This window comes from Halictus rubicundus, chromosome 7, assembly GCF_050948215.1.
Source record: "Halictus rubicundus isolate RS-2024b chromosome 7, iyHalRubi1_principal, whole genome shotgun sequence".
Taxonomy (NCBI): Eukaryota; Metazoa; Arthropoda; class Insecta; order Hymenoptera; family Halictidae; genus Halictus; species Halictus rubicundus.
In genome coordinates this window covers 11316657-11343048 of record NC_135155.1, presented here as the reverse complement: position 1 = coordinate 11343048, position 26392 = coordinate 11316657, and the positions used below count along the sequence as shown (strand labels likewise).

At 51.7% G+C, this 26392-nt stretch overlaps 1 protein-coding gene across 1 annotated transcript in view; it reads left to right on the top strand.

Annotated features, from left to right (window-relative positions):
- The window catches only part of Svp (COUP transcription factor 2), an 81025-nt gene that overhangs the window by 10793 nt on the left and 43840 nt on the right, over nt 1-26392 (top strand). The window contains exons 2-3 of the mRNA XM_076790151.1: nt 5671-5820; nt 22865-23416. Of these exons, the coding sequence (XP_076646266.1) occupies nt 5671-5820; nt 22865-23416 (702 nt within the window). The remainder of the gene's footprint in view (nt 1-5670; nt 5821-22864; nt 23417-26392) is intronic.

Here is a 26392-nt window from a genome sequence, read left to right as displayed (position 1 = left end):
CACGGCAATATTTCTAAGCAGGAAATAAATTTAACGATATCGAGTCCATAAGAAGAAGCAAACGATGTTGTATAGCAACCGCGGTCGTGTCTTTCCAGGAAAGGTGAAGTAGAAGCTGGGAAACAGGGGGGGGGGTAGTGATTATCTTTTTGATGTCTGAAATATCGATCCGAATAGCGAAGCGATAAACGGCACGGGTCTTGCGGTGGTGAAAGGTTTAAGGTCGGACGGGTACGACTTCCTGCATCGGGGAAGAGGAGCTAGTTTTGCGAGAAGACGATCACGGATCGGTTATCGGTGGGATCGAGGTGAAAAAAAGTGTTGACAGAGAGAAGGAGGCACGCGTGCTCGTAGTCGTTTCGCGGATAAAAGAAGAAAAGGAAATTTAATTCCGGTCTCGCGGTCTGTGGTACACCCGCGCAGCGCATAGTACGACGGCAAAGGGCTTCCTGTTCGGGGTCTCTGGTTCTCCCTCCGAGTCTTACGGTTACTTACGGACTTACCGACTTATGCCTGGCGTACCCCAGCGCGCGCGCGCGCGCGCTCACGAAGAAGCCAGACATTCTGCAGACTGCTCCTAGCAGCGAGCTAATCGCTCTAACGAGATCATATTATATTATTCCAACTTTGCTAATCTTTATTAATCTCATTTCTCCTCGAGGCGCGTGCGTCGCGATTCTCCTCGGTCGTATTGTTTCCCGAAACAACCGGGAACGTTTCTCACCGTCTCTGAAACGATCCGCCTACCGGGGCCTGCCGAAGACTACCGAAGCGAACAGCATCCTTTTCGACGCGTGCCGACCTTTGCGCTTGTTCAAAATTATTTCGATCGCATAAACTAACACACGATAGGCTGACCTGCCCAATGAATTAACACTTAAGCTGCATATGTTTGTTGAACTTGATGTATTCTATATTCTAATGTCTTCGCCGTGTCGTTGTTAAGTTCTTACATTCCAAAGATGAGCCAAACGAACAATAAATAAATATTAATTGTGAACGAGTGAACAGACGTACCACACTGAATAATAATTATCCAAATAAACTTATCAAAGGACCATTGGATTTTGTTAGATGACAAAAGTATTTACCTTGAATACGTGGGATGACTTTCGAGCAACTTCTAAATAAATTGATGTGATGACGAATAGGTTTTAAAAATATTAGATCTCTTTAGCCAGACATTTGTGATCGGGACATTTCAACATGAAGCGGGCATAATAATTGTCATTTTTTCGTTTAATACGGATTACGTTCATTCGATCCTTTCTCCGAGCGTGTATCCGTGACAAACGTGAATCGGAGTTGTCGGAGTACAATGGTATGCATGTATATCGGTAGATACGAGTCAACGCTCTACCTCCCGGAAGTCTACTAACAGGCGTCTGAATGACGGCATTACAAAAAGTGGTTTGAGGCTGTTCTTTTAAACGGTAATGTCGAAAGAGACTGTCTATTAAATAGCGTTACTGGGGTGACTTCCTGATAGCTGTACAGTTGTATTGTTATCGAAGTAGGAAAATTTATTCGGCGGTCATCGGTGGTGAATGAAGGTTAAAGCATCGTGAGACGTTTTCTCAGCGTTCGAACGGCAGTAGTCAACAACATTCTACCCGGAAACGTTCGCCCGAAGGTTACGTTGCGCGACCTTGAAACTCGATCCGTACATAAGCGAGACTCCCATCTGCGGTTGTCCATCCTTAAGATCGCCGGCAGCATTGTCCACTGCGAGCGAAGAAAGTGCATTCTAAGAGAAGTTTTTGCTCGCGTAGAATTTCTCGCGTTGCAGCGTGGCGCGATGTGACGCGATGTAGCGCGGTGTAGAGCGGTTTGCTTGCAGGACGTAGAATCGTCGCTGAGCGGAGGTTCGCAACCGGTCAAAATTCCTAGTCACGCGACCACTGGGGCAAGGTGGGAATGCATCGCGAGTGCATCGTCCGGCGATGGAAAGAAGGAGGAGAAGGAAGAGGACGCGGCTCGGCTCGGCGCGGCTCGGCGCGATGGTTGCGCGGACGCGGGCGCGAGCTCGCGTCGTTCTCGTTAGTTTCGCTTCCTACGAGTCTGCGAGGGGCAAGACGCCGGCTAACGGCAACAGGATCTTGGAAGCAAAAGCGCGTTACGCGACTGCACACGCCGGCACTCGAGTCCTGTGCGTGTGTGTGCCCGCATCCTCGTCCGTCGGAATAGGTGGCGACCGCTCGACCAAACTGTTCGACCGCTCGACCGGCCGACCGCTCGAGGTGTGTACCTTGACGGTTGCGGCTGTTGCGGCGGCAGCGCGCAAGCATCGATCATAGAATTACGAAGCGCGACGCATCCCGAACGCATCCTCTGTGACCAATTATCTCGCTAACGAAGCCCCCGCTATCTACCCGCCGCTCCGAACGAACAACGCGCCTCTCCACCTCTTCGCTACTCCGCCCCCCTCCCGCCTCTCCGCCTCTCTCCGCGCCGGCCTGCTAATTAATTATAACAATGTCGTTAATTCTACGCGGCCAACTCGAAATGTTACCAACCGAATCGAAGCGTCCCGCCGCTTCCTCTATTCCTCTCTTCCGCTCGCCTTGCCCCTTCGATTTCCTTCCCTTCGACCTCTTCCTTTTTCCCCGTTCTCCGAGCTCTTCGCTGCTGTTCACGGTTTTCGCGTCGCTGGAACGTGCGATGCCGCGCGATCGTCCGAAATCGTCGAAACGAGAATTTTCTTCCTCGTCGACTTCTCTTGTTCGACGACTTTGTTCGCAGCTACGTTAATTCGAGCACTGTATGGCATTTGTAACAAAAGCGGTCGAACTCCAAACAGTAACAAGATCATGGGAATTTCAGAATATCGAGACATTAGTTGCAACTTGTTGGGACTGTTAACCCCTTTGCACTCGAAGCCATTTTAACTCTAGAAACATTTCTTCCGACCTAGAATATTTCCCTTCTATATATATTTCTCATGCTATACATATAAGAGAATTATCTATTGAACAGGATTTTCACAATAAACTAGAATTCGTTTCCCTGTAAACAAAGAAACGAAAATTAAAGTTTATTCTATATCTGACTTCTTTATTTACACTTTTCTAACTCTCTTACTTTATGAATACTTCCTCTATCACGTAGTCCTCTATCTCTCTCCTGTATCTCTTTCTATCCGTCCCCATGCTTTACAACGCGCGAAGCGCGGTAAAATTTGAATTGAAGAAATGCCATTTCTTTACATACATACGAAAATGGTGCAATTTACTCGTAGAGTACTGAAATGTTTAGTAATTTTTTAAATACAAACAAATTTAGTAATGTAAAAAATATTTTGAATAATGATACAGGTATTTTAGGTGCCCGAATCTCGTCATAAGATTCTCAAACATGCAATATCTCGTAGTCCTCGGTTGCGGTATTATTACATCAACTACCGGTATATTATTACATCAGCTATCTGTAGATCGGAAAATGTTAAAAGATCGCGACAGTATCGATGGGAAAAGAATCGTAGGAGTAGGCGGTTGATAAAAATCGTATAAAGACGGCGTATGGGGTTAAGGTGGTGCCCTGGGACGAACGAGTGTTCGGTGGAAAGATGGTCTCTCGATGATGGCGAAGTTGAACCGAATCACGACAGACACGCACGGCAACCGCCAAACGACAATCTGCAAACGGCAATGAGCTCGCGCGGCCATCGCACCGTGCGATTTTCTACTCGACACTGGTTGCACCCGTCCCCGGGTTCGTCTCGATGCTCTTCGTGGTCTTTCTCGTCTTTGCGTCGTTGTCGTCGTCGTCGTCTTTCCCGTCGCAGTGGTCGTCTCCAGCCGTTCGCATCCTCGTCGTGGTCGTAATCGTTGTCGTCGTCCATGTTACGAAAGAGTCTCTGGGGTCGCCGTAACTACAAATTGCGTCGTTACACGCAAATTACGCGATTATGGTACGCGAGCCAACCTCCGGAGGACACTGTGTACGTGCATCGAGGTGCCGCGAGAGAAATCGGAGAAATGGACCCGGGGAAAAGGGAGAAACGGAGGAAGGTTTTCTGCGAAGGAAGAAAGAGAGACAGAGGAACGTAGGGAGCAATGGGGACGCGAAGAGAGTGGAAGAGAGCCCGAGAGAGAGAGAGAGAGAGAGAGAGAGAAAGAGAAAGAGAAAGAGAAAGGGAACTCAAACAACTACTGTTTATACTTTCAGATTGCAGCTTGCGCGGCCCTCGAGAGCTCAAATTGCTCGCGTCATTGAATTTTCATTGCTCCGGCTCGTTCGCGGCCATTCCATTCCGAGTAGTAACTCGAAACAACGTTTCCTCGTTCGCTTTGGAAGCACAGTAGCCGCGTGGAGCGCGAGACCTATTCATTCGATAACGACTCGACTCGACGTCTATTGCAGCGACGCGACGCGACGGGACAAGATGATAGTAAGTCATCGTAGATATCCGCGATGCTCCCAATACGATTGAATTTCATTTCGATTCGGAAACAAACGAACAACCTCCCCGTTTACTAAATTCTTTCGGGCGAAGGGGTTATTAGCTGTTTGTACACATTGGATTCGGCAATAGCATCAACATCTATCTATCCGAGATACCAGTGGCGGCTCGTAGCTGAAATTAGTGGGGCTGCTGCTCCAGAAAATTTCAGCTTTCTATGTGCGCATGCGCACAACAGTCAAACACCAAGCCGCTGGAACTGAAGCGCACAGTTCCACGGAAAAATTTTTGTATCTTTTTATTTTATTCATAATATCAAGTGGAAACAGGAGATGCTGCAGTCCCTATACGCGAGCCGACACTGCGAGATACGTGAATGATAAATCAATGATACGTAAGGATTCGAATCGATCTAGCCGTAGCTGGCACGAAATCATTGAACGAGTCTCGATCGAATTTGTACCAACGATGTTTGGTTTCGTGGCCGAGGAACGCTCGCCACTAGTTACCGGAAGAATGCCAACGATCGTCATTCACCGCGATCACGATGGTTCTTGATCGTGGTTCGGGCATCGAGCGGATCTTGTTTATCAGGATCCGAAGGTTCCCATACAGAGGGCGCCTTGTTGTTACGGTCACGATATGAATTGGCTCTGAATTCGTTCCGTGAAACTCGTCTTGAATCGCGTTGCGTTGTCCCGTATCGTTCCGTATCGTCCGACAGTTTCTCGGTGCTGGACTCGGTGACCAAACTCTTCCATCGAGGAGGAAATGCTATATTTCAAGGGCTCCCGTACGACTCGGCGAAAGAGAGAAACGCGACGCGAGAGGTATCGTTCCGATTCCTCCTCGCTGGTCATCCAATTTCGAGCTAAAAGTCGAACGACAATCTAGCAGTTGTTGGGGGTCCCTTTCTCCGCATTGGAATGAAACAATTGCGCTCGTTGAAAATTGTTGGAACGTTGCAGAGCTTCGATTAGAAAAAAATTCATATACTCGGTACTCGTCGAACGGCAACGGTCGTTCGCAAACGATCGCCCTCTGCCGGTTCGGACGAGAGACCGTCGTCATACAGTCCTGCCTATAGTCGTCGCTCGCGTTCGTTGTTTACCAACTTTTCCGCGACCGTCCTCGCTCGTCTATCTCATCGGCAGTTGGTTTCGTGTTTTCTAACGAGAAATAGCTAGAGAGAAGGAGAGAAAGAGAGAGAGAGAAATGATCTGGATAGAAGAAACGAGATATCTAACTGTAACTTTCCCTGTTTCTAGGGTGCAAAAGCTTCTTCAAGAGAAGCGTCAGGAGAAACCTAACGTACTCGTGTCGAGGGACCAGGAGCTGTCCCATCGACCAACACCATAGGAATCAGTGCCAGTATTGTCGGTTGAAAAAGTGCATGAAGATGGGCATGCGACGGGAAGGTACGTACTCCGAACCACATACATCGCTCGCAATAGACCGCCATCGCGTTCCATCGAAACACGAACGGACAAGACTCCGCCGCGCCGGGACGAACGCGGCTCGAAAATAGAAGGACGACTCGGCCGCGAATCGCGCGCCGAAGTTCGTAAGGTTAAAGATCGTCGAGGCGGAAACGCGTTTCGATTTGCTCCCAGTGGAAGCGTATCTTTGGAACTCGTCGAACGGGAGACAACACCGCATGCATTTACAGCGGTGGCCGTGCGCATCGTACCTATACAAAGACTCGCTTAATTGATCGAACGCTTTTCACATTTTTTCTAGGCCGAAGTTGTAAGCCGAAAATCGAGAAAATACTACGATTTTCATCGGTTATGAACGCGCGCGGCTCATCGGGACGTTAATCGATTTCGACGATGTTTTCGGCATGCTTAACTTCTTGCATTACGATTTATTTTACGATTACAATGATTAAAACTTGTTTGATGTTATTAACCCGTTTGCACCATAAGGAAATATGTAAAGAAGGCCTTTATCACCAAACTTTTTTTTAAATTGTATTTAAGTACAAAAATGTCTACAAGATAAAGAACTTCATATTTCAGCATTGTAAGAAAAAGACAGAATTACTACTTGAGCGTATGCATACGGCTCCGGTGATAGTGACCAGGAAAATTGAGCGTATGTATACGCTAATCATGCAAATGGGTTAATGTAATAGGAAAAATAGAAAATTTAGATGTATTCTGTAGGGGCTCGCGTTGGGCGACGTTACTATTGTGCATTGGATCCAGTAAATGACTTTTCACAATTTTGGCTGCAGTGTTGGGCTTGCCATCGCCACTCAGTTTGACGATATTGCCGTCCGTACCTGGGTACCATCGATGCAGTCCCTTGCCATAAAACGTCTAAAACTCTATAGTTAGTCTGGTCTCCTGGGTTCAGCGGGGCTAGCGGCTTGAGGCCATAGCGCATATGGTTGCCTAATGTGCTGAAAAACCCAAGGTTCGGTGGTCCAACATGTGCGGCCTTGGTGAATCCTTGGGCCCGCTTCAAGCACCTAGTTTTAGTTCCGGCCACCCTCAAAATATCCAACGGTAGGGATACAACGCTGAAGAGCTAGGGAGTACCGAGGTGTTGAGTTCGGTTACTCGCGGTCCTCTCGGTAGATTGCAATTAGACACCACTTGGAACCATCTAGTTTTTAGACCTACACGTTGGGAAACGTTGTACGCGACCGAAATATAGTGTTGTCCAAAAATTAGTATTTTCGTTTCTTCCGGTGCAAACACATTCAATGTCCGAATGATCACGGGATCAACCGTGGATGAGAAACATATTCCAACACGTATTTTCCAATGGCAAAAGTATTGACTACAACAAAATAAAATAGAATTTCAATTTAAAAGGAATTAATAACATAGATACATATTTAGCAAATCCTGTTCGATGTCTTCATCATGAATCTGACTCGATATCATGGTACAAGGGGTTAAACTCGACGCAAATTCATAAAACATGGTACTCGATCCAAACAACCTAGGTACAAACACCTTTGCGAGTGACCCAAAGAATTACATAAAGTCTGAAAGTTGAAAGACGAAGTGCGAGACCGCCACTGATATACATGTAGTGCATCGGCTTGAATTCTTGGGCGTCTCTTCTCGATCAGGAGGTCGTTGCATCGATACTCTCGATCTTGAAACGATCCATCGTTCGCCGACACGGAAACCGAAGGTCGCCACGGCAGCGTTTCTTCCGGCAATCGCGGTCCGTTTGCCGCGAAAGGCAAAAGGCGAGAGGCGAAAGGGGAATGGCGAAAGTCGAGCGAGGCTCCGTCGACCTAGGGTTCTTCGCCGGGGCACGCAGCCGCGAAAACTTGCGAGAGGTTCCCACGCCACTCCCCTTCCGAGATTCGTTCCTTTTTCTCCTGGTGAACTTGGCTGCTCGCGGCACGATACCATCTGACCTTGTTGGAGCACGCAAGAGCTGGTCACCGACGCTCGGCCCAGGTGTACTCGTTTACTTATTTCCGTCCGAGGTTTTGCAGTGGTTCCTCGACACCTTGTTTCCTCTCCCCTCTATTCTCATTTTCTCGGTATGTCGCGAGACGATCGATTTGCGAATTTTCTCCGATTCCTTCCGATCCTCCCCACGTGGTAGGGGGGTCCGTACCTATATCGGCGGTCCGCGATTCGTCCCGAGTTTCGTCTTCCGCGCTCTCTCCCGTTCCCATTCCGCGCTTCTCTCTCGGTTGCTCTTCCTCTCCCTACCTATCGCGCGGCTAGATAGCATCTGACCTTGTTCGAGGCGAACGCTAGCGAGACGGTCATCGACACGAACGGTCAAGGAGCGCCGGCCGAACAGAGAGACCTGGCGCACGTAGGACTCAGGACTCAGGACTCGGGACGCGAGAGACGACAATACACGCAGGACGTCGCGAGCCGAACGCAGAATTCGAGTATCGCGCGCGACCGTCTTCCGAGGAAGAATTCAACGTGCGCGCGCAACGTCGGCAATTTTTTCTTTTTCCACGCGCGGAGACCTCGCGTCGCGTTTTTCCCACGAGAAGACTCTACCCGCGCGCATTTTCTGCCCCGTCGGTGGCGACGTCCGCTTATTATACGAGACAATGTCTCGACTTTTGAAAATAATTCGATGCGTTACCGGGGCACGCAACTCAGATTTCCCGGCGGGCTTCGCGAGCAAACCTGTCCGCGATCCAGGATGAAAACGAGGGGAAAGTTGCCGATTACAATCGAGGAAATTTAATGTGCTTGAAAATTAACGTATTGTTTCAACGCAACGGGGAAACAACTTGTTGGAAAAGTTGAACTTTGTTGGTCGATATCGCAGATCGTATCGATTTGGTTACAAGATCGTTCTTTCTGAAGCGATTCCTTTTGATTTTGGTTCCCAAGAAGAAAAGTGTGGTTCCGAATCGAATACTGTAGGAGCAGCCGATTATGCGATGCGTCACCGAGCGCCGAAATGTGCGCGTGCGCTCGTTGCCCGGTTTTTTACGAGAGCCGAAGTGGACACCTGCGTTCGGTGCTCCGTTTGATTTTCTAGATTCACGGACGTGCGAGGCGGAGGTCGGAGAAAGAACGGTAGAGAGCACCTCGAGTTGTTTTGGAGGAGTCAGCTTTAGAGCGAGGAGTCGAACGAGAAAAAGTCGAGCGAGAGTTGCGCGTAAACTAGCGGAGCTGCGAAGAGAGAGAGAATGTGTGTATGTGTGAGAGAGTAAGAAGCCTGACATATCGGGCTTATTCTTTCCCTCCGTTTTATTAAATTACTTTTTCTCTATCCGACCACATTAGCCATGCTTCTTGTAATCGCCCATACTATCCTGCAATACGATGTGTATTTTGTAAAGCTAATGAGACAAAAACGTTATGTTTCACGCGTTTCATGCTCGTTCGTGTACTTCGCTCTAAACGCTGCTTTTACACCGAGCTAATTGTTCCGACTTGCGCTCTCTTTCGACGGTGTACGATAGTAGAGGGGACGAAGTGGGAAAGAGAAGGCTTCCGACGCGGACAGGAACTGATCGAGGTAGGAATCGAGAGAGCGATAAGAGGCGAATAGCAGAGCCGATCTGACCCGTCGAAGAAAGCGCGTTCGCGTTCGGGGGTTAACCGCCATGCCGTCGAACAGCATCGGTATCGACTATGCCGGGGAGGGTGGAGAGCCTCGGCGAAGATGAGAAAATGAGAGACGCAAAACGAAGGCAAACCCGAAGCCAAAGTCAAAGCCAGAGCCAAAGCTAAAACCAAAGCCAAAGCTGTTGCCGAAGCCGATGCCGATGCTGATGCCGATGTCGATGCCGATGCCGAAGATGAGAACGGGAGGACGAGAAGGATGAGCGAGACTAGAAGGAAACGAAACGAAGAGAAGGAGCAACGAGCAGGAACGTTAAACGCAAGAAGGACGCTCGCCGGAGGATCGCTGGAGGATCGCGAACCGCGCGGTTAGGGATGGGGAGCGGAGTGGAGAGGAGGGGAGCGGAGCGAGGTGAACCGTGTGTTGGTAGGGGGCTAGAAGAGAGCATCGGGGGAAGGGGTTACGCGGGGCAGGGGAGGGGGGGACGAGTCGGTGGTCCGAGGTCAGCGGGGTGCATGACCTTACCTCGGGGGCCCCTTCCTTCCGTGGGGCCCCTCGGGCAGACAGGATGCGCTCAAGATTACCCCGTAGATACTGTCCGCGATGATTACAGAAATCTAGGAAGCCGCTCAATTTAATTAACCCTTAATTACGAGTGCCCGGTTACGACGAAGACGAAGTCGAAGACGACGACGACGACGACGACGACGAAGACGAAGATAACCGCGTCTAGGGTTTTCACGATTCCTCTTCCAACTTTCGCTGAATTCTTGGGAAACGATCGGGAAGAGTCGGTCGACCGGGTTTCCCGCAACGCGCGAGAAGTCGTTGCCATTGAAACGGAATATCGGACCTCGACGGGCATTCGTATCGCGGAGGAGATAGATGCGGCTCGAGTTTCAAGCTGAATTCCGCTTTATCATCGGCGGAACGTCGTCGGCGTCCCCATCGCGTCGGTTCAGTTCGGTACGACGCGGTACGACGCGGCGAGAGGCAACCATAATGGCCATTACGGGCGCATTAACTGAAATTAGACATTGTTTCCCTTGCGGGGTTGGAGCGATGCAACAATGGGAGGACGACGAAGGCGGATAGAGGCCGGTCCTCTCCGCTCGAACGTACGTTCGGCCCGGCCGAACCAAACCAAACCAAAACAACCAACGGTACGCGACCGGGAGAATATAAAAAGGGACGAGAGGGACCGAGAGACCGAGCAAGATGGTAAAAATTACGCGAGGTCAACACACGGGGGAGGGAGGGAACCAGAGAGACCGAACGTGGAGGAAGGAGAGCGTGCATCTACTCTTTTGTCTCTTTCCTGGTTTATCCAGCGAGCCTCCTCTCTATCTTTGGCCGTCTCTCTCCGTTTCTCTTCGTTTCTCTTTGTCCTTTTCCGCCTCTTCCCGTCTCTCTCTCTCTGGCGCAAGCGTTTTTCCCGGTCCCCGATGACTGCCTTTCTCCCCAGCCTGCGCCAACAAGAGATTGCCGATATTACGCCGGGGTCGGGATCGTGACTTTAATCAATTAGCGGGGTTTCTCGGACCTGGGAAATGATTAGTAATCCGGCCGGTGGTCGATTGCCGCTCCTCGCTTCCTCCTACCCGACGGAACTATCTCGTGTCCTTATGCGCCGCCCTGAGCCCTGAGCCCTGAGCCTTGAGCTACCTCTGCGACCCCTATGCGATATCTCGGTCTCATCGCTTCGCTCAAGCTTCGCGACGCAAGACGTTCGAAAATTGCCCCGAAACGGCTAAACGAACCTGCGCTCTCCTTCGATTCGAAAGACGGGCAGACCTTGTTCGCAAGTTTTGTTGCAGTTTCAACGATTCCAAAGAAAGTTCGTTACAAATATAAGCTGGGGATGGCGAACGTTTAACTTTCGAACACTGTTGGATCGTTTTTCATTCATTTCGGACCCTTTACTGGATTCTTATCGTTGAAGCTCCTGGGTGTAAACTGTGTCCTTTTGAAATTATTTCCTGAATGTTTTTTGAGCATCGCTACTAGCTTCAGCAGGGTTTGGAAGAGGATTCGATACCGATGCACTGCGTATAGTCGAGCTAGTTCATCTTTCAGTACGCCGCAAGACACGCACGCCAGTACCAAGGATGAACGATTGATGAAGATAGCTCGCAATTTACGAAATAATTGGAAAAGAACGAGATTTGCGCTGAAAAACAGTGACAGAAGGACTACGCTGCGCCTGTCCGTGAAAACTCGGAATCTTCGAGAGCGACCTTGCGGACAGCTTGCGTCACAGATCGCGGAAAGAACGGAAACGAGGAGCAGCGTTCCGTTACGCGAGAGCACCGACACGACAGATTGATTCGCGTGATCCCCCGCGGCGACACGGCGACGAATCCGAGGTGAGACCGATCCGCGGAGAGTCGGACGACTTTGAGGGGATTCCAAGGTGACGCGCGGATTAATATTGTATGTGGACGTTTAAACAGCCAAGCGTTGGAACTCGTGACGCGTTGCGAGCCGACGCGAGTCACGAGCCACGCGATCCGTTGCGTCAACGTCGCCTTTGCTCTTCCAGTTTCAATCGTTTCGACTTTCCGGCCAGCGAAGCACCGGTTTTCCCGCGTGTTCGAGATCGATCGCAACGAAACGAAAAATCGGCTCGCACGGCCGACGAGGAATCGTTAACGCGGAGCGCGGCGCGACGGTGTCCGGACCGTGTTTACTTCGCATAATCTCTTTCCGACCATTAAAATACAAAGTAGACGCATTACCATGACAAAACTGTCGTCGGGTCAAGAGTACCTGACACCGTTCGTGGGGGATTGCGATCGGAACTCGGGCTCGTTATGCATATTCAGAGCGGTGCAAGGTCCACCGTTGCCCGTATTACCCTTTGTTCGTTCCCCCTGCTCGACATCTAGGTAAACTTTCCTTTCGGCTCGCGTTTCGAGCACGCGTTCCCCTATCTCTGCCTGCTTGCCTGCCTTCCTGCCTGCCGAGCCTGCCAGCCTGCCAGCTTGCCTGCCTGCGTAGTGCCTACCTAAAGCTGGGATTTACTGTGCGATCGATCGCATGCACCGCGGATCATAGTTTTCAAAGACGCACATATGTTTATTAGACACACATGTTATCGTTTATCGAACGAGAAGGTCCGAAACGAATGGAGACTTTTTATTTTCGCCCGTTACTCGAACAAGAAAAAGAGGACGAGTCCGATCGACCATCTATCGATCGAAACTGATGCATACGGGACCACCTGTTCCCACAGCGCGTTAAACGTTGGGTCACGGGCGATTCGAGGATCGCGGTTACCCGCGAACCAATTTCGAGCGTCTCTCTCTCTCTCTCTCTCTCTCTGGTCTCTCCCGGACGCAAGAGTGGTCGTCTTCTCGGTGTATTATACGAGCAGAAGAAGCTAGAAACGTGCGAACGCGCTCAGACCTATGCGCCCGATCGAATCGTATTCGATTCGGAGCAACCGGAGGCGACCTTCGAGGCTGTCGGAGCTCTCGCGCGATCAGAATGTGAAAGTTCACTCGGAAAAGGCGGTCAGCGCCGCGACTTTGGTCGACAAGCGGCCAATCTATCGACGCGTTTATTCTCCATAGTTCGCGCGCGTCTTTCTTCTCCGGTCTCGTCGACGCTCCATCGAAACTTCGCATCTCTTTTTCCGCCGGGACTCGTGGCGGAACGTTGCCGCGAAATTAAGGATGATAAGGTCGAAATACGGTTTGAACGTGCAGCCGATAGCAACGAAAGCAAACACACGATAGAAAGACATAGAGAGCAATTAAAATCGAGAAAGGTGCAGGACGCGAATATCGGCGTGACGCAGCGCGGCGGCGGCTGCCAGCCGAGAGAAGAACTCACCTGCCACGCATCGCGAACCAGTCCCCGATAGACGCGAACGTGGGCAGATAACACGGCCACGCGAGGATCGTACAGCGCTTTAATATGCGGATCCAGCTGAGCAAAGTTTGTTTTATTTCTACTTGCTCAGGCTTGTTTTTCTTTTTTTCAAATATGCAGGCAAGCAAGAAAAATCGGTTGCATCGAGGAAGACTGTTAATAGGATTGGGCTTCCAATTTTTTGGGAACTGTTGTCCCCCTGAATATTTCAATCCCAACGACTCGATTCATTCGAGAGATATACACTGGCTTCTCTCTTGCAAGATCTTTTCACATTCCTCCGTTCATAGATTAAATATCTTTAACACTAGGTTCGCGGAGCTCTAAAAGTGACTATTTTCCATTACATTGTAAGAATAACAAGAGCGCATCTGTCCAAATTTTTAGCAATTTTTTAAACAGTATACATCCGAAGAAATAAATTTGTTGATTTAGTTCCTCATGGATGCATCTTTACAATTTTGATAATCGTAAATTAAAAATATCCGACGCCGTCATTTTGACGAACCCCGTAAACCAAGTGTTAAAATATGACTGTACAATGACCGATGTGAACATCCTTCTTCTCCCTGGCAAACGTATAGATAGCTAAATCAGACTCAAAGCGTAATTTATAATCGATTAACACCATTAATAATGCTGGAGGTTTTTTCCAAGACGCGTGATTGAATCTAGGCGCAGGTCCGAGTCTTCCCTATAATAAATTGCTCGACGACGATCCAGAAATAAATTACCCCGGCTATCTTTCTCGGAAAAATAGACACGATTCCGAATACGAAATCTTGTGTACAACCACTGTACACTTTCCCAGGTGTGCCGAGGCGAACGTTCAGGTTCCGATCGTTTCGAATCGCGATCGTACGAGTCTGCTCCTGTTTCGTCGTACTTCGTGAAGCGGGTAAAAATGATCAATGTTCCCGAAGTAAACGCGTTGTTGTACGGAGTCATAACGACGAGACGTTCTTCTTTCGTCGTTAACGGCTTCTCGGGTCGTCCTTCCCGGTTGAAATTCGAAGGTTTCGGCCGGACTCCTCGAGGGTCTCGAAAGGAGCGAAGGACGGAGAATTGGACGTCCGAGTGAATCACGCTCCGAAAGTATTCTCGTGAAGCGTGTAGCGTGTAGCGTGGATCGTGGAGCGTGGGTCGCGGGTCGCAGGGAGAGGGACGCTTTGAAAGACAGTAGGTCAAAAGAGCGTTCTCTCGGCCGCGAACCGGAACGAAGGAAGGACATCGCTGGGAGAAATTCCTTCGCCGGGAGGCTCCCACGCAATCGTCGTGGACGATTCACGCGATTACGCGTAATGGGAGAGAGCCGTAAGGGGCGGCGCGTCATCGCGCGGCGAACTCGACCGGATCGAGTCGCATCGAACGCCGAAACATTCGGAAAAAAAAACTGTACACAGCGAATTCTCGATGTATGTCAACAACACGGGTTTTGCCAGAGTCGTGTATCGTTCAGAAGACATACCCGTGTTATGTTTACACTCCTCGGCGTCCGAGGCCTCTCGAGATTCCCGCGACAGTGGGGATAATTTCGCGACGTTTATCATCCAGACCTTGGCGACGTGTACAGAGGAACTGCACTGTACTCCGATTCTCCAAACCTTTTTTCTCGAATCTCGAAGAAAGTGGCAAGAGGAAGGGTCGCCGGCGAGAACGCATCTCGGAGCGAGCCGACGCGACGACGAACTCCCACGTTCGATGCGTATTTCGCGCACGCGAGCCACCGTCCGCGTTCTCCTCGACGAAATTGCTCTTGTCCCGTTCCGTGTCGGTTTTGGATTGGTATCGTTTGGTATCGTTGCGTCTCGTCCTGCAGACTCGTTGGTTATAGCTCGCTCGATCTTAATGTTGTTCGCATATAACGCAAGACCGTACCGTCGAGTAGCATGCGAGCGCAGGTCTCGCCGCGAGCAGACACCGTGGGAATGTTAGGCGGGCCCGCTGGCCGCGCAGGCCGCGCAGACCGCGCAGACCGCGCGCGCTGCCCTCGCCTCTCGCCTCTTTTCTCTTTTCTCCTCTCCGGCCTTCTCTCCTCCTTTCTACCTTGGCGCTCTTCTACTCTTCGGCTGTTCGGCTCTTGGGCTCTTCGGCTCTTCGGCTCTCTGCTGTCTACTCTCTGCACTCCGCTCTCCGTCTTCTACTCTCTTTCCGCTGTTTCGGCCTGCTCGTTTTTCTTCTGTTCGGAACCCGCGCGTAACCCCTCGTAACCTCGTCGGATCCTTTCGAATCTCCGCGTCTCCCCCTTTCGTTCCTCTCGCCTTGTTCCTCTCGAACGAAGACGAGTTCGTCGTCGTCGAGCGTATCGGACCTGTACCACTTTCCCGGTTGGTTCGTCCGCTCGTGGCCACCGATCGACGAGTTTCGCGACCTCGAAAGCTTAGAATTTAGAGCAACGCGGGTCACCGTTCGCGCGGTCGTTTGTTCGAGGGAACCGGGGAATGGGGGAACGAGGGAACGAGGAAGCGTATCGCGAATTTAACGTAATGGCAAACCGCGCGTCGTCCGTCCCGCTCTCGGTCGCGCTCGCACTCGCACTCGCGTCGGTAATCCCCTCGGAACGCGAGCACGGAGGAAGGGTAGTCGCCGACGAGACGGTACGAGTCGGTAACCTTCTTTCCGGCGAAATTATCATAATGGCTCGGAACAGAAGCATGGCCCGGAGCGACCTTCGCTCGCTTGGAAACTGCCTGGCACGATGCATATTCTCTCGCCATCTTCCGCGAGTCTACGAGCGCCGCCTCGCCTCGCCTCGCCTCGCCTCGCCTCGCCTCGCTCCGGCCCGACTCTATACTCGAGACTCGAGTCGACTCGAGCGGCGGGTTTACGTGTGCTCCCTCGAACCCACCTCGGTTACCTTGCCGAAGCAACGTCAACTATACGCACGCACACATCTACGTACGCGCGTACCCCTCGCACGGTAATTACGTGACGTATTAATACCAGTTATTCCGCGTCGACTGGTTCTCTGCCCGTCCCGATCCGCAGGTGTATTTTGGACCTCTTTCTCTTTCCCTCCTCATTTTCCTCGCTCTCGTCTTGGTATCTCTCCCTTTCTCTCTCTCTCTCTCTCTCTCTCTCTCTCTCTCTCTCTTTCTCTTCCGCGCTTCCTTCCTTCCTGGCTGGTTGCCTGGTTGCGCTCGCCTTCCATCCTCCATCTCGTCATCTTCCTCCATCTTTTTTTTTCTCGCTCTCTCTCTCGCTCCGCGTTCGTCTTGCTCTCGAGATCGCTCTTCCCTTTTCTTTCGGCTGCGTTCCATTCCCTCTCATTTCTGTCGGCTCGCGTCGTGTCGCGATCGCGTACGCGTTCGCGTTCGGGTTCGCATTCGCGTCCTCCTACGAAAGGTATGCACTCGTCGCACAATGGGACGCTTTTACAAGCACGTCGGAGAAGATCGAGGCGTAGAGTACGAGCGAGCGCGCGCGCGAGAGCTGAAACCTGCTACCATCGCATCGGTTGGGTCCGGCGAATCGATCCGCTCGCGGCGAAACGCGCGCGTACACGTAAACACGTACCACCAGTCGCTTCCTCGGATAATCCTGTGCTCTTCCTCCCGAGATGCAATTTTTCAATCTCGCTAGAATTTTCGAAAGTCGAAAGTTTGACTACCGCGAGCGCGGTAAACACTTACGGTCTCTCGCTCGGCGTGACTGGGGTGGGTAGCCAAATTTGAACCAGCGGTTCACCATTCATGTTGGGAAACGGAAATACTAGGTAAATGAACCGATACATAATATCGAGTTGTTACTCGTTCTCGTGGAATCGATCGGCCATGAATTACGAATTGGGTTGAATTTTGTATGCTGACGCGTCCAAGTGAAATTACCAGTGTGACGCAGAGTCGTACCGTAAGCATTGAAAATGGATCGCAAAGGATTAAGGGGGTTCCGAGGGGGGTAACGGGGAATCGGAACGCGAGCATGGAGTTGTCGAAGCGGACTCTCGAGGTGGCTGGTCGCGGTAACGGGATGACGATACGGAAATCTTAATAGCATCGACTCGCGGCTCGCGGCTCGCAGCACTTCTCAGCGGTGCGGTGCGGAGCGACGCGGCGCGACCGCCTACTCTTTACCTTACCACCTTCGAGCCGGAACTGGCGCTCGAGGGGCTCGGGGGGCCTCGAGGGGCTTGGTGGGGCTCGTGGGGGCCAGCACCCGCTTATTAGCCACGTAAAAATGATTCCGTGCTGCATCGGCCACGCGATACGCGTCTGCCTCCTTCCTTCCATTTCCCTCTTGTCGTTCTGCGGACTGTGTTCTCGTTCCCGTTCTCGTTGTTCTCCTCCTCGCTTCTCGAACGTTGCCGTTCGCCGACCGTTCCGAGACGCAACGTGTCAAAGTATAAAGAGAACGAGCGAAACAGCACCGGCCCGTCCCGTCCCGTCCCGTCCCGGCCCGGCGCGGCCTCACGAGGAAAGGGTTGAGATCGGCAAGCAGGCGAGGGAGACAGGTAGAAGCCGAGGAGGAGCACTCTTCCCATCATTAGGTTATTTCGTTGCGGGATCGCCGCAGGGACTTACGTAGGTGTTTATTTATCGTCGAAGGCCGCACGCGGAGAATTAGTACCGGCCGATGCACGCCTCTATAATCTCTATTCGAAGCAATTATCTCGCGAGTCCCGATGGACCTTCCGAACCGAACCGCGCCGAACCATGCCGAACCGTGCCGAACCGAACCGAACCGAGAGGCACGATGTTTCTGCTCGTGCGTTTCGAGTCTGACGAAAACTCGCGCGTGTTCGCGAATCCTCGTTCGAGAACTCGAGTTTCTACGGCGTTTCAGGACATGCCTAACACCGTCGACCCAATGACCCCGTACCGATGCTCATGTAGGTCGTTACCGTCACCGTCGCCATCGCAATCGCCATTGCTGGAGAAATTGCAGCCACACGGGTTTGCGGGATATTTCGCCGCTTCTCGCTTTCTTCATCTCTTTCTTCCTCTCGCGGGTCACCGTGGCAGAGGTTCGTTTCTCGCGAGTTCCTTTCGTATTTCTCGCCGATCCTTCGAGAATCGAATCGAAACGAGAACGCAAACTACTTGTTGTTAGGACAACGTTTCTCCGGGAGCTCTTTTCATCTAGAATCCGTGACTGACGTTATTATTTAGTTGCTCGAACGAGATATTAACTTTACACAGGGGGTCTTTCCGCCCAAGAAAACGGAACTCGGTCATTTGGGGTTTAAGTGTACCCTTGGAAGTCGATGATCAAAGAGTTATTGCTAATAAAAGTTAAGTTGAGAGTATACCGAACGATCGCGGTAAACGATGAACGAACGATCGAGCGCTTCGTTCGGAGTGCTTTTTATGGTACGTCTTTAACACTTTTCGATTACACTTATATTTTGAACCAAGTTATTATTGCCAGCATTTACTCTCGTTTTCTACCCTACACGGCGATAGCAAATGCTTCGTATATCGACCTGGCCAGCAAACGAGCCTGTCCATACAACATTTATTTTTGCTTCGCGTGGAGTTTCGGGAAAGGATAATTCTCTAAGCGTTACAGTATAGCTGTCCGCTCATGTAGCGAAGCTAGGTGTTCGGAAACATAAATTTTTGCAAACTTCCGAAAACGTCCCTGGTTGTTCATCAGGGTAGAAAATTTGGCCGTAGCTTGCGTTTATGTTACACCGAGAATCTGGACCACTGCGCGTGAACGCGCCGCGCCGCTCGGGCTCAGGATAGGTAAACGCGACGCGGGTCCGACTTTTACGGTCCCGCGTTTCGCGGAGGGATCGTATTTTTTCGTCGACATGCTCGAAACGACATTTACGGGGTCTCGTTCAAAAGTCAACGAATCCTCGCAGCGTTATGCGACGAGCAACGGAACGCGGAACGCGTGTCTCGCTCTGAACCCAGTTCGGTACACGGACGATCGGTTACATCGCGAAACTACTTTGGCGTCCCGTGCCGATCCGTTCCGTTCCGTCCCGTTCCGATTTCGTTTTCGTCGCGGTCAAAATCGCGTCTCGACGGGGCAATTCCGAAGCCGTACGGCGACGGGCGCTAACGAAATTCCTTTCCGTGCGCGCGATCGTCTTAATCAACGCGCTGTCGCTGCGAACGAAAAAAATTAGCATTTTAAATGACGCGCTCCGCGGGTGCTCCTATCGCTTGTTACGAGCTCCCTACCCTGCTTCCCGTTACGTGGTCGTCGGTCGTCTCCGCTCGCGTCTACTCGCTTCTACTCGCGTCTACTATCGTCTACTCTCGTCTACTCGCAGCTCCGAGTCCGTCGTCCAGGTTCTCTTTTATTCCCGAGTCGACGTCGACTCCGCGATTCGTTTATTATCGAAGAGGAACGGAAGATTGATCGTCGTTTCTCGATGTTTATAATTATTTTGAACGATGCCTGGTGCTCATTGTGCGCCGCGCGGAGACGGACACTCCGCGCAACCAACGAAGAAAGCGATAAATTCTCTCCTCCTTTGCCTCGACTCTTCGATCCTCTCCCGTCTCTACGATCTCTGTCTCTCTCTCTCTCTCTCTCTCTCTCTCTCTGCTTCTTTCTCCTTCGCGTTACCGTCTCTTTCCCTACTCCGCTTTCTCTCTCCGTTGCTCGAATCGCGCGTCAGCATCATCAATCCACGTCCGAGAACTTCTCCGTGGCCGTGCGCGACGGGTTCTCTCGTATCCGAGACTCCGAAACTCCGAGTCTCGAGACTTTTCAGTCTCGAGACGATCGGGGAACCCTCTGAAATTTCGGTCGAGATCGTGGACACCGTACCGCAGCAACTCCTTCCATTTCTTCTGGAAAGATGAAGGGAATTTTGGAATGCAGACAGAAAAAATCTTTGCACTTCTCTCTCCGCCATCATCTCTGCTCGAGAATATGCGACAGTGCGGTGGTTAGCTAGCAGGTACTAGCAGCGGCATAGGGTAAGGGACCCAATTACTGTGAGGGTACCAATTACTGTGTCTATATTAATTAAACTTAGTTTTAAACTGATTTTAATGAAGAAAATTGAATATCTCTTTTTTAATATGTATTATGCTTTAACACTAGATTTACGGGACCCGTCAAAATGACGGGTTTTATGTTCTTTAATTTACAATTATTGTGACTGTAAAAATGCATTTATAGGAAATTTATTTAACACATTTATTCCTTGGAACATATATTATAGTAAAAGCCTGCTAAAAATCTGGCTGAATATATTCTTGGTATTTTTATGAAATAATCCAAACTGGCCACTTTTACTGCTCCGTAAATCTAGTGTTAAAAATAAGTATAATTAATATAGGCACAGTAATCCCTTACCCTATAGTGGAAATAATGTGACGTCACGGATCCCTTCGCGGGCATAGTTTCTGGCGGAAAATCGAGTCACATTTAGTGGTCTAGAGGGGAAAGCATTTAAATGGGAATACACATCGTTTGATAACGCTGCTCTCACAACTTCTTGACCGGAAAAACAATTTCTATCTTGTTTATCTCGCGCTCGGATCGGCGGTCTCGCTTGCGGCGCGACCCGATAGATTCGAAACGGAACGCGCAGCGGATTCGTGGTGTTCGTCGAAACGCCGCGCCGATCCGCGGCGCCTTCGTTTTTCAATGAAAAAGAACAGGCGCGATCAACCGGATGCTCGATCACGTTGCTCGGAGGCAATCGCGGTCGACCTTCGACCCGCGCGCCGCGTGCCGCCATCGAAGAATTTAGGCGCGTCGAGCTCGCGATAACGCGCAATCTCTCTTCGAACCGTCCTCTCCTCGTCAGAATTCCTCTCCGATACGGACGCGTCCTTCACGGCGCGGAAAGTCCGTGAAACCGGGTGATCGACGATCGTCTATCCTCGGAGCCTGGGTCGCGAGTGTTCGCGCTCGTCGCGACCGGAACGAGACGCGATTCGACTCGCCGCGAATTCTTTTCCGCTCGAGCGAGCCTCTCGAACGAGTATCCGCGTTCGGGCCGACCGGCGCGGCTCGGCTCGGCTCGGCTCGGCGACCGCTAACGGTACCAAACATAAATACACCGCGCGGCGTTGCTCGAACGTTGCGCCGCGCCGCGCCGCACCGCGCCGCGTTGCGCGCCACCACTCTCGACATGTAAACCTTATTTCTATGTGTTTGCTTGCGCACAATCGCAATCGCATGACGCACTCGTAGAAGCTTAGCTAGGAACGTAGACCTGCAACGCTTCAAAATCCGACGCCGAGCACCGGCATCGCAGTTCCCCGATATTACGGTAAAACAAACATTCCATGCAGATCTTACAAGCACCATAACCGCCTTCTTTTCGCGACCTCGCTAGATTTTACGATGTTCCCTCGGAGAGGATGTCGATGAAGCGACGGCACATAATTTCGACCGAACGAACCGTTCGCTGCCTCCTTGCCTAATCTAATGCGCCAAGGTGGTGTACAGTCGATGATCCCGAGCGAACGGTACCGGGATTGCGTAAACTCGTGCCGAGGGAAGCGCGAATCGTCTTCGGCGATTCCGTGCGTCGCGCGATCGGTGCGCGATCGGTACGCGAACCGTCTCGAGCCCGTCGGTTTTTTCACGGGAACCCACTCGCATGGTAAAGGGACTCGCGACGAGGAGAGAGGACGGATGGAAAGATAGAAGAGACGGTGTTCGTTAGCTGTGGGGCGGAGGTTGGAATTCAGGCGGTGCGCAGCAGGGTGCCGTTTCTCCTCGAGACCCCGGAGAAAAAGGAAGACGAATCGACGCGACGCGGAGAGAGCGAGACAGACGGAGCTCTCTTCGCCGCACCGCGCCGCACCGCTCGGCCGCATCGCGAGCTCGAGGGACGGTCTCTCGTACACGGTAGAATCTCTTCCTGTCCCTGACTCTCTTCGTCTCTTGGCCTCTTCCTCAACCTTCGGTCGACGATCCACGATCCACAGTTTTCTCTCGCCGCGACGGCTCGAACGATCTTTGGAAAAACTCGCGAATTCCCCGTTTCCCTGATTAGAAACGAAAGTTTTCTTTTTCTCTTCTGCTGTCTCGTTGCTGGAGAAACGTCCGAGTCCGAGACGGATCGAGTTCCGGTTGCGAAATTCCGCGAGGAAGGTCAACGTATCCTCTTAAGCATTTATCGACAGCTTCTCGCAAGGAAAGGAACCCAACTGCAGTGAATTCTCGTTACGAGTCAGTGCCAACCTTACGATTTCGGGTCAGTGGACCACCACCCACTGCGGGGTATAGCAGACTCTCGAGCTTCGCTGTCCGTTTCTACGTGGCAGACATTTTCTCAGTCTACTTGTCACTATCGCCTAGTAGTCATAGGCTTTTGATGTGACTCTTAGAGTCACTGACAAGAGTCAGTCGCCAGAACCGCGCAACCGACTCGTAACGAGAATTCACTGCATCTGACTATGATTTTAACGAGCTTTTGTTCAAAGTTGGTACTATTTAAAGGCTAGCTTAGAGAGCGTGCACAATCATTAGGGGTTTCGTATACTATCGTCGTAGAAAAGCTCTTCGAAATCAAAGTCGGATAGTTGGGATCCTGTTCTGGTCGGCCTCGGAAACACAGACAGCCCCGAATTTGTTTGGATGACTTCTCGGCGTGAAGCGGCAAGAGAGCGGGGTCTAACCTTTGGCGTTTGTGTGTTGCAGCGGTGCAGAGGGGTCGAGTGCCGCCGTCGCAGCCGTCGCTGCCAGGTCTGCCGGGTCAGTTCGCGTTGACGAACGGCGACGCGGTCGCGTGCGCCAGCCTGAACGGCCACTCTTACCTCTCCTCGTACATAAGCTTGCTGCTGAGGGCGGAGCCGTACCCGACCTCGAGATACGGCCAGTGTATGCAGCCGAACAACATCATGGGAATCGACAACATCTGCGAGCTCGCGGCGAGGCTGCTGTTCTCGGCGGTCGAGTGGGCCCGGAACATCCCGTTCTTCCCGGACCTGCAGGTGACGGACCAGGTCGCGTTGCTCAGGCTAGTCTGGAGCGAGTTGTTCGTGCTGAACGCGAGCCAGTGTTCGATGCCGCTCCACGTGGCGCCTTTGCTGGCCGCGGCCGGCCTCCACGCGTCCCCCATGGCGGCGGACCGCGTGGTCGCGTTCATGGATCACATCAGGATCTTTCAGGAGCAAGTCGAGAAGCTGAAGGCGCTGCACGTCGACTCCGCGGAGTACAGCTGCCTCAAAGCCATCGTCCTCTTCACCACAGGTAATATCGCCGGTCGGGAAACTTTTCTTCCGATCGTTCTTGCAAAGCATTTTCCTCCCCTCGGCGAACAAAGAGAAAACAGTTCGATACCGTCGCGAGTCGCGCGACGAGATTATCTCGACGGTTCCGCGATATCCAGCCGGTTAACGGCTCACGGCTCACGGCTCACGGCTCACGGCTCGTAACAGGGAAGGCCGCGTTTCTCTCGGCAACCGGCGCGGGACGATGTTATCTCGAAGACGGTCGTTGTTGTCACGCGGTTCGTCGATTCCCGACGAGCTTAGAGGAGCTTAGAAAGGGACAATGGTTCCCAGAGAACGCGGTTCCGCGATCGGTGGCAGGGCCGCCGGAAGAAGTCGAATCGCGAACGGCCGGAGCCTCTTGACGCGCGCGCGATGCTCGTTCGTTGTCCGTCCGTTGATCGTGCCTGCCTGCCTGCCTGCCTGCTTGCCTGACCGTCTGCCTGGCTGCCTGCTTGCCTGCCTGCCTGCCTGCCTGCCTGCCTGCCTGCCTGCCTGCCTGCCTGCCTGTCTACCAACCTTCCTTCGTCCAGCTTCGTCTAATCGACGCGAAGATGTTATCGGGCATCGCGGCGACTGTCATCCGGAACGCGATCCCCGCTCGAGCCAGAGACGAGATTCGCAGACGGAACAATGCGGCGAGCGCAGGCTCGTCGATGTTGCGCCGATCGTCATCGAGCTGCGGAGACAATGCTCGCGGTTCTGCTTCCCTTCGTATCTATCTCGGCCCCTTCCCCTCCTTCCCTTTCCTCTCGTATCTCATCCTCATCCTCGTTCGCGTTTCTCGTTCTCGTTCTCGTTCTCGTTCTCGTCCTCGCTCTCCTACGCCTCTTCCCCCAGGCCGATTTTCCCACCTCCGCCTCTATCGCCCTTTACGCGTTTTAGGCCGTTCGCGAACCGAAGTCGCGCGCGTGCGCAACGAAATCGTTTAACGATGATTACGATAACGCCTCGCGAAATCTAAAACGTTGATGGAATATTATTTACTTACGAACGTCTGGCGCGCGATATTTACCAGCGCGTTTTCACGTCGTCCGGGAAAATTCTCTGAAACGCATTAAAAGGACTGTTACGAACGCTAAACGTTATCTGCTATCCGCTTCTACGTCCCCGTCCGCTCAATTCTCTCGTTTCGCGCGCGCGCTCGCATCCAACGACGACGACGACGACGACGACGACGACTGAGCCTCGCGGTAATTATCCGCCGCGCCGGCCCATCTACTCCCGTTCCTTCGCAGTCCCTCGAAGAATCGAGAAATCGAAGAATCTCGTGAAAATTTCCTCGTGGCTCGTGGAACCGTAGAAAGTCGACGCGCGACGCTCGAAGAGGGACCGCGAGGACACGACGCGCGACGCTACGTCGTCCCATGCTAAACCATCTCGGTGTAGATACGAGACAACCGGCTATTTATTTCCGTGCTATATGGGCGCGCTTAGCTTGGCTTAGCTTATGCTAATGTCCCGATTCTCGGGCTTTCTCCCTTCAGCCCTGCCTCACGGCAACCCTCTTTTTCTTCTTTTCCTTCGCCGCGAAGGACCCGCTTCTTCTCCCGGCCTCTTCGTTTTGTTTTTCCTTCGTTTTTTTCCCCCCCTCGTTTTATACTGGAAGGCTGCGCGGAACCCTTCGGATCCCTACGCCGCGGCGCGATACGGGCCCCTGGCTCCGACTTTGTCTCTCCCTCGCCGCGTCGATCTCCATTTTTTCCAATCTCGACAATTTCGCGATTCATCCGCCGTGGTCCTTAAGCCCGATCCGATCCTTTTCAACGATTTCACCGCGAACGGTCGTTTACGCGAAACGGTCCGGCGGCGTCGAAACGAACGCGCTTTCGACTCTATTTAGATCTTTACGCGCGATGATCGTGCTCAAAACGTTGAAAACATCTCCCTCTCGTATTACCGGATCGAAGTCTTCGCTGCTGGGAACAGCGAATAAAACGTTACGCTGTTCGCGGCCTCGACTTACAGTGAATTCTCTTTAAGAGTCAGTTGCGCTCACTTATGACTTCTACAAGTCAGTTGCGCTGACTTATGACTTCTACAAGTCATAAACCTGTGACTACTAACCGATAGTGACAAGAACACTGAGAAAATGTCTTTCTCCGATACAATGTTGCACGTAGAAACGGACAGCGAAGCTCGAGCGCCGGCTATACCCCGCGGTGGTGTGGGTAGTTCCACTGAGACTCGAAATCGTAAGGTTGGCACTGACTCGTAACGAGAATTCACTGTACTCGGCGTTAGATGCACGAGATGACCTGCCATCGATAGGGTAAGGGAACCAATTACTGTACTTACACTTCTTTTTAAAGCAAAATGAATATTGGAAAAGAGATATGTATATTAACTACTTTGAATGAAAAAATTTAATATCTCTTTTTTAATATTCATTTTGCTTTAAAAAGAAGTATAAGTACAGTGTAAGTACAGTAATTGGTTCCCCTACTCTACGGCGATATTCCTTCTCGAGATCGATCTTTCGTATGCGAGGCTTTTCCAAGTCTCCCTTGCCCGAATGTTCGCTTTTCCGGATCTATCGGTCCCGTCCGCTTGTGAAAGGGCAGCCGCTTCTCTCGTCCCGGGGATCGCGCGCGTCTAATTGTTTGGATAAAACGGTGGAACGAGGGCACGGTGCATAAAGTACGTTTAGCTCGGCGGATCGACCGTTCCAGTGGTTCGGCTTTCTCCTGCGGCCGCTCACGAGATCTATACCCAGTGGCGAGCGAGAATCCGCGGAGCGCGCGAAACGGTTCCGATCCTCGATTCGGCGAGGAAAAGCGAACTCGGTTTTCGCGAACGTTAACGCCTAGAGTCCACAAGCTGTCGCGAAACCGACGGAGTTCGACGGAGCGATAAACGATTCCGCTTCGGCGGGTCGCGAACTGTTGTTTTCGGCGTTCGACGGTTCGCCGACCACCCCGTAGAGGTATGCGAAGCCACGGCGCAGATATATTTA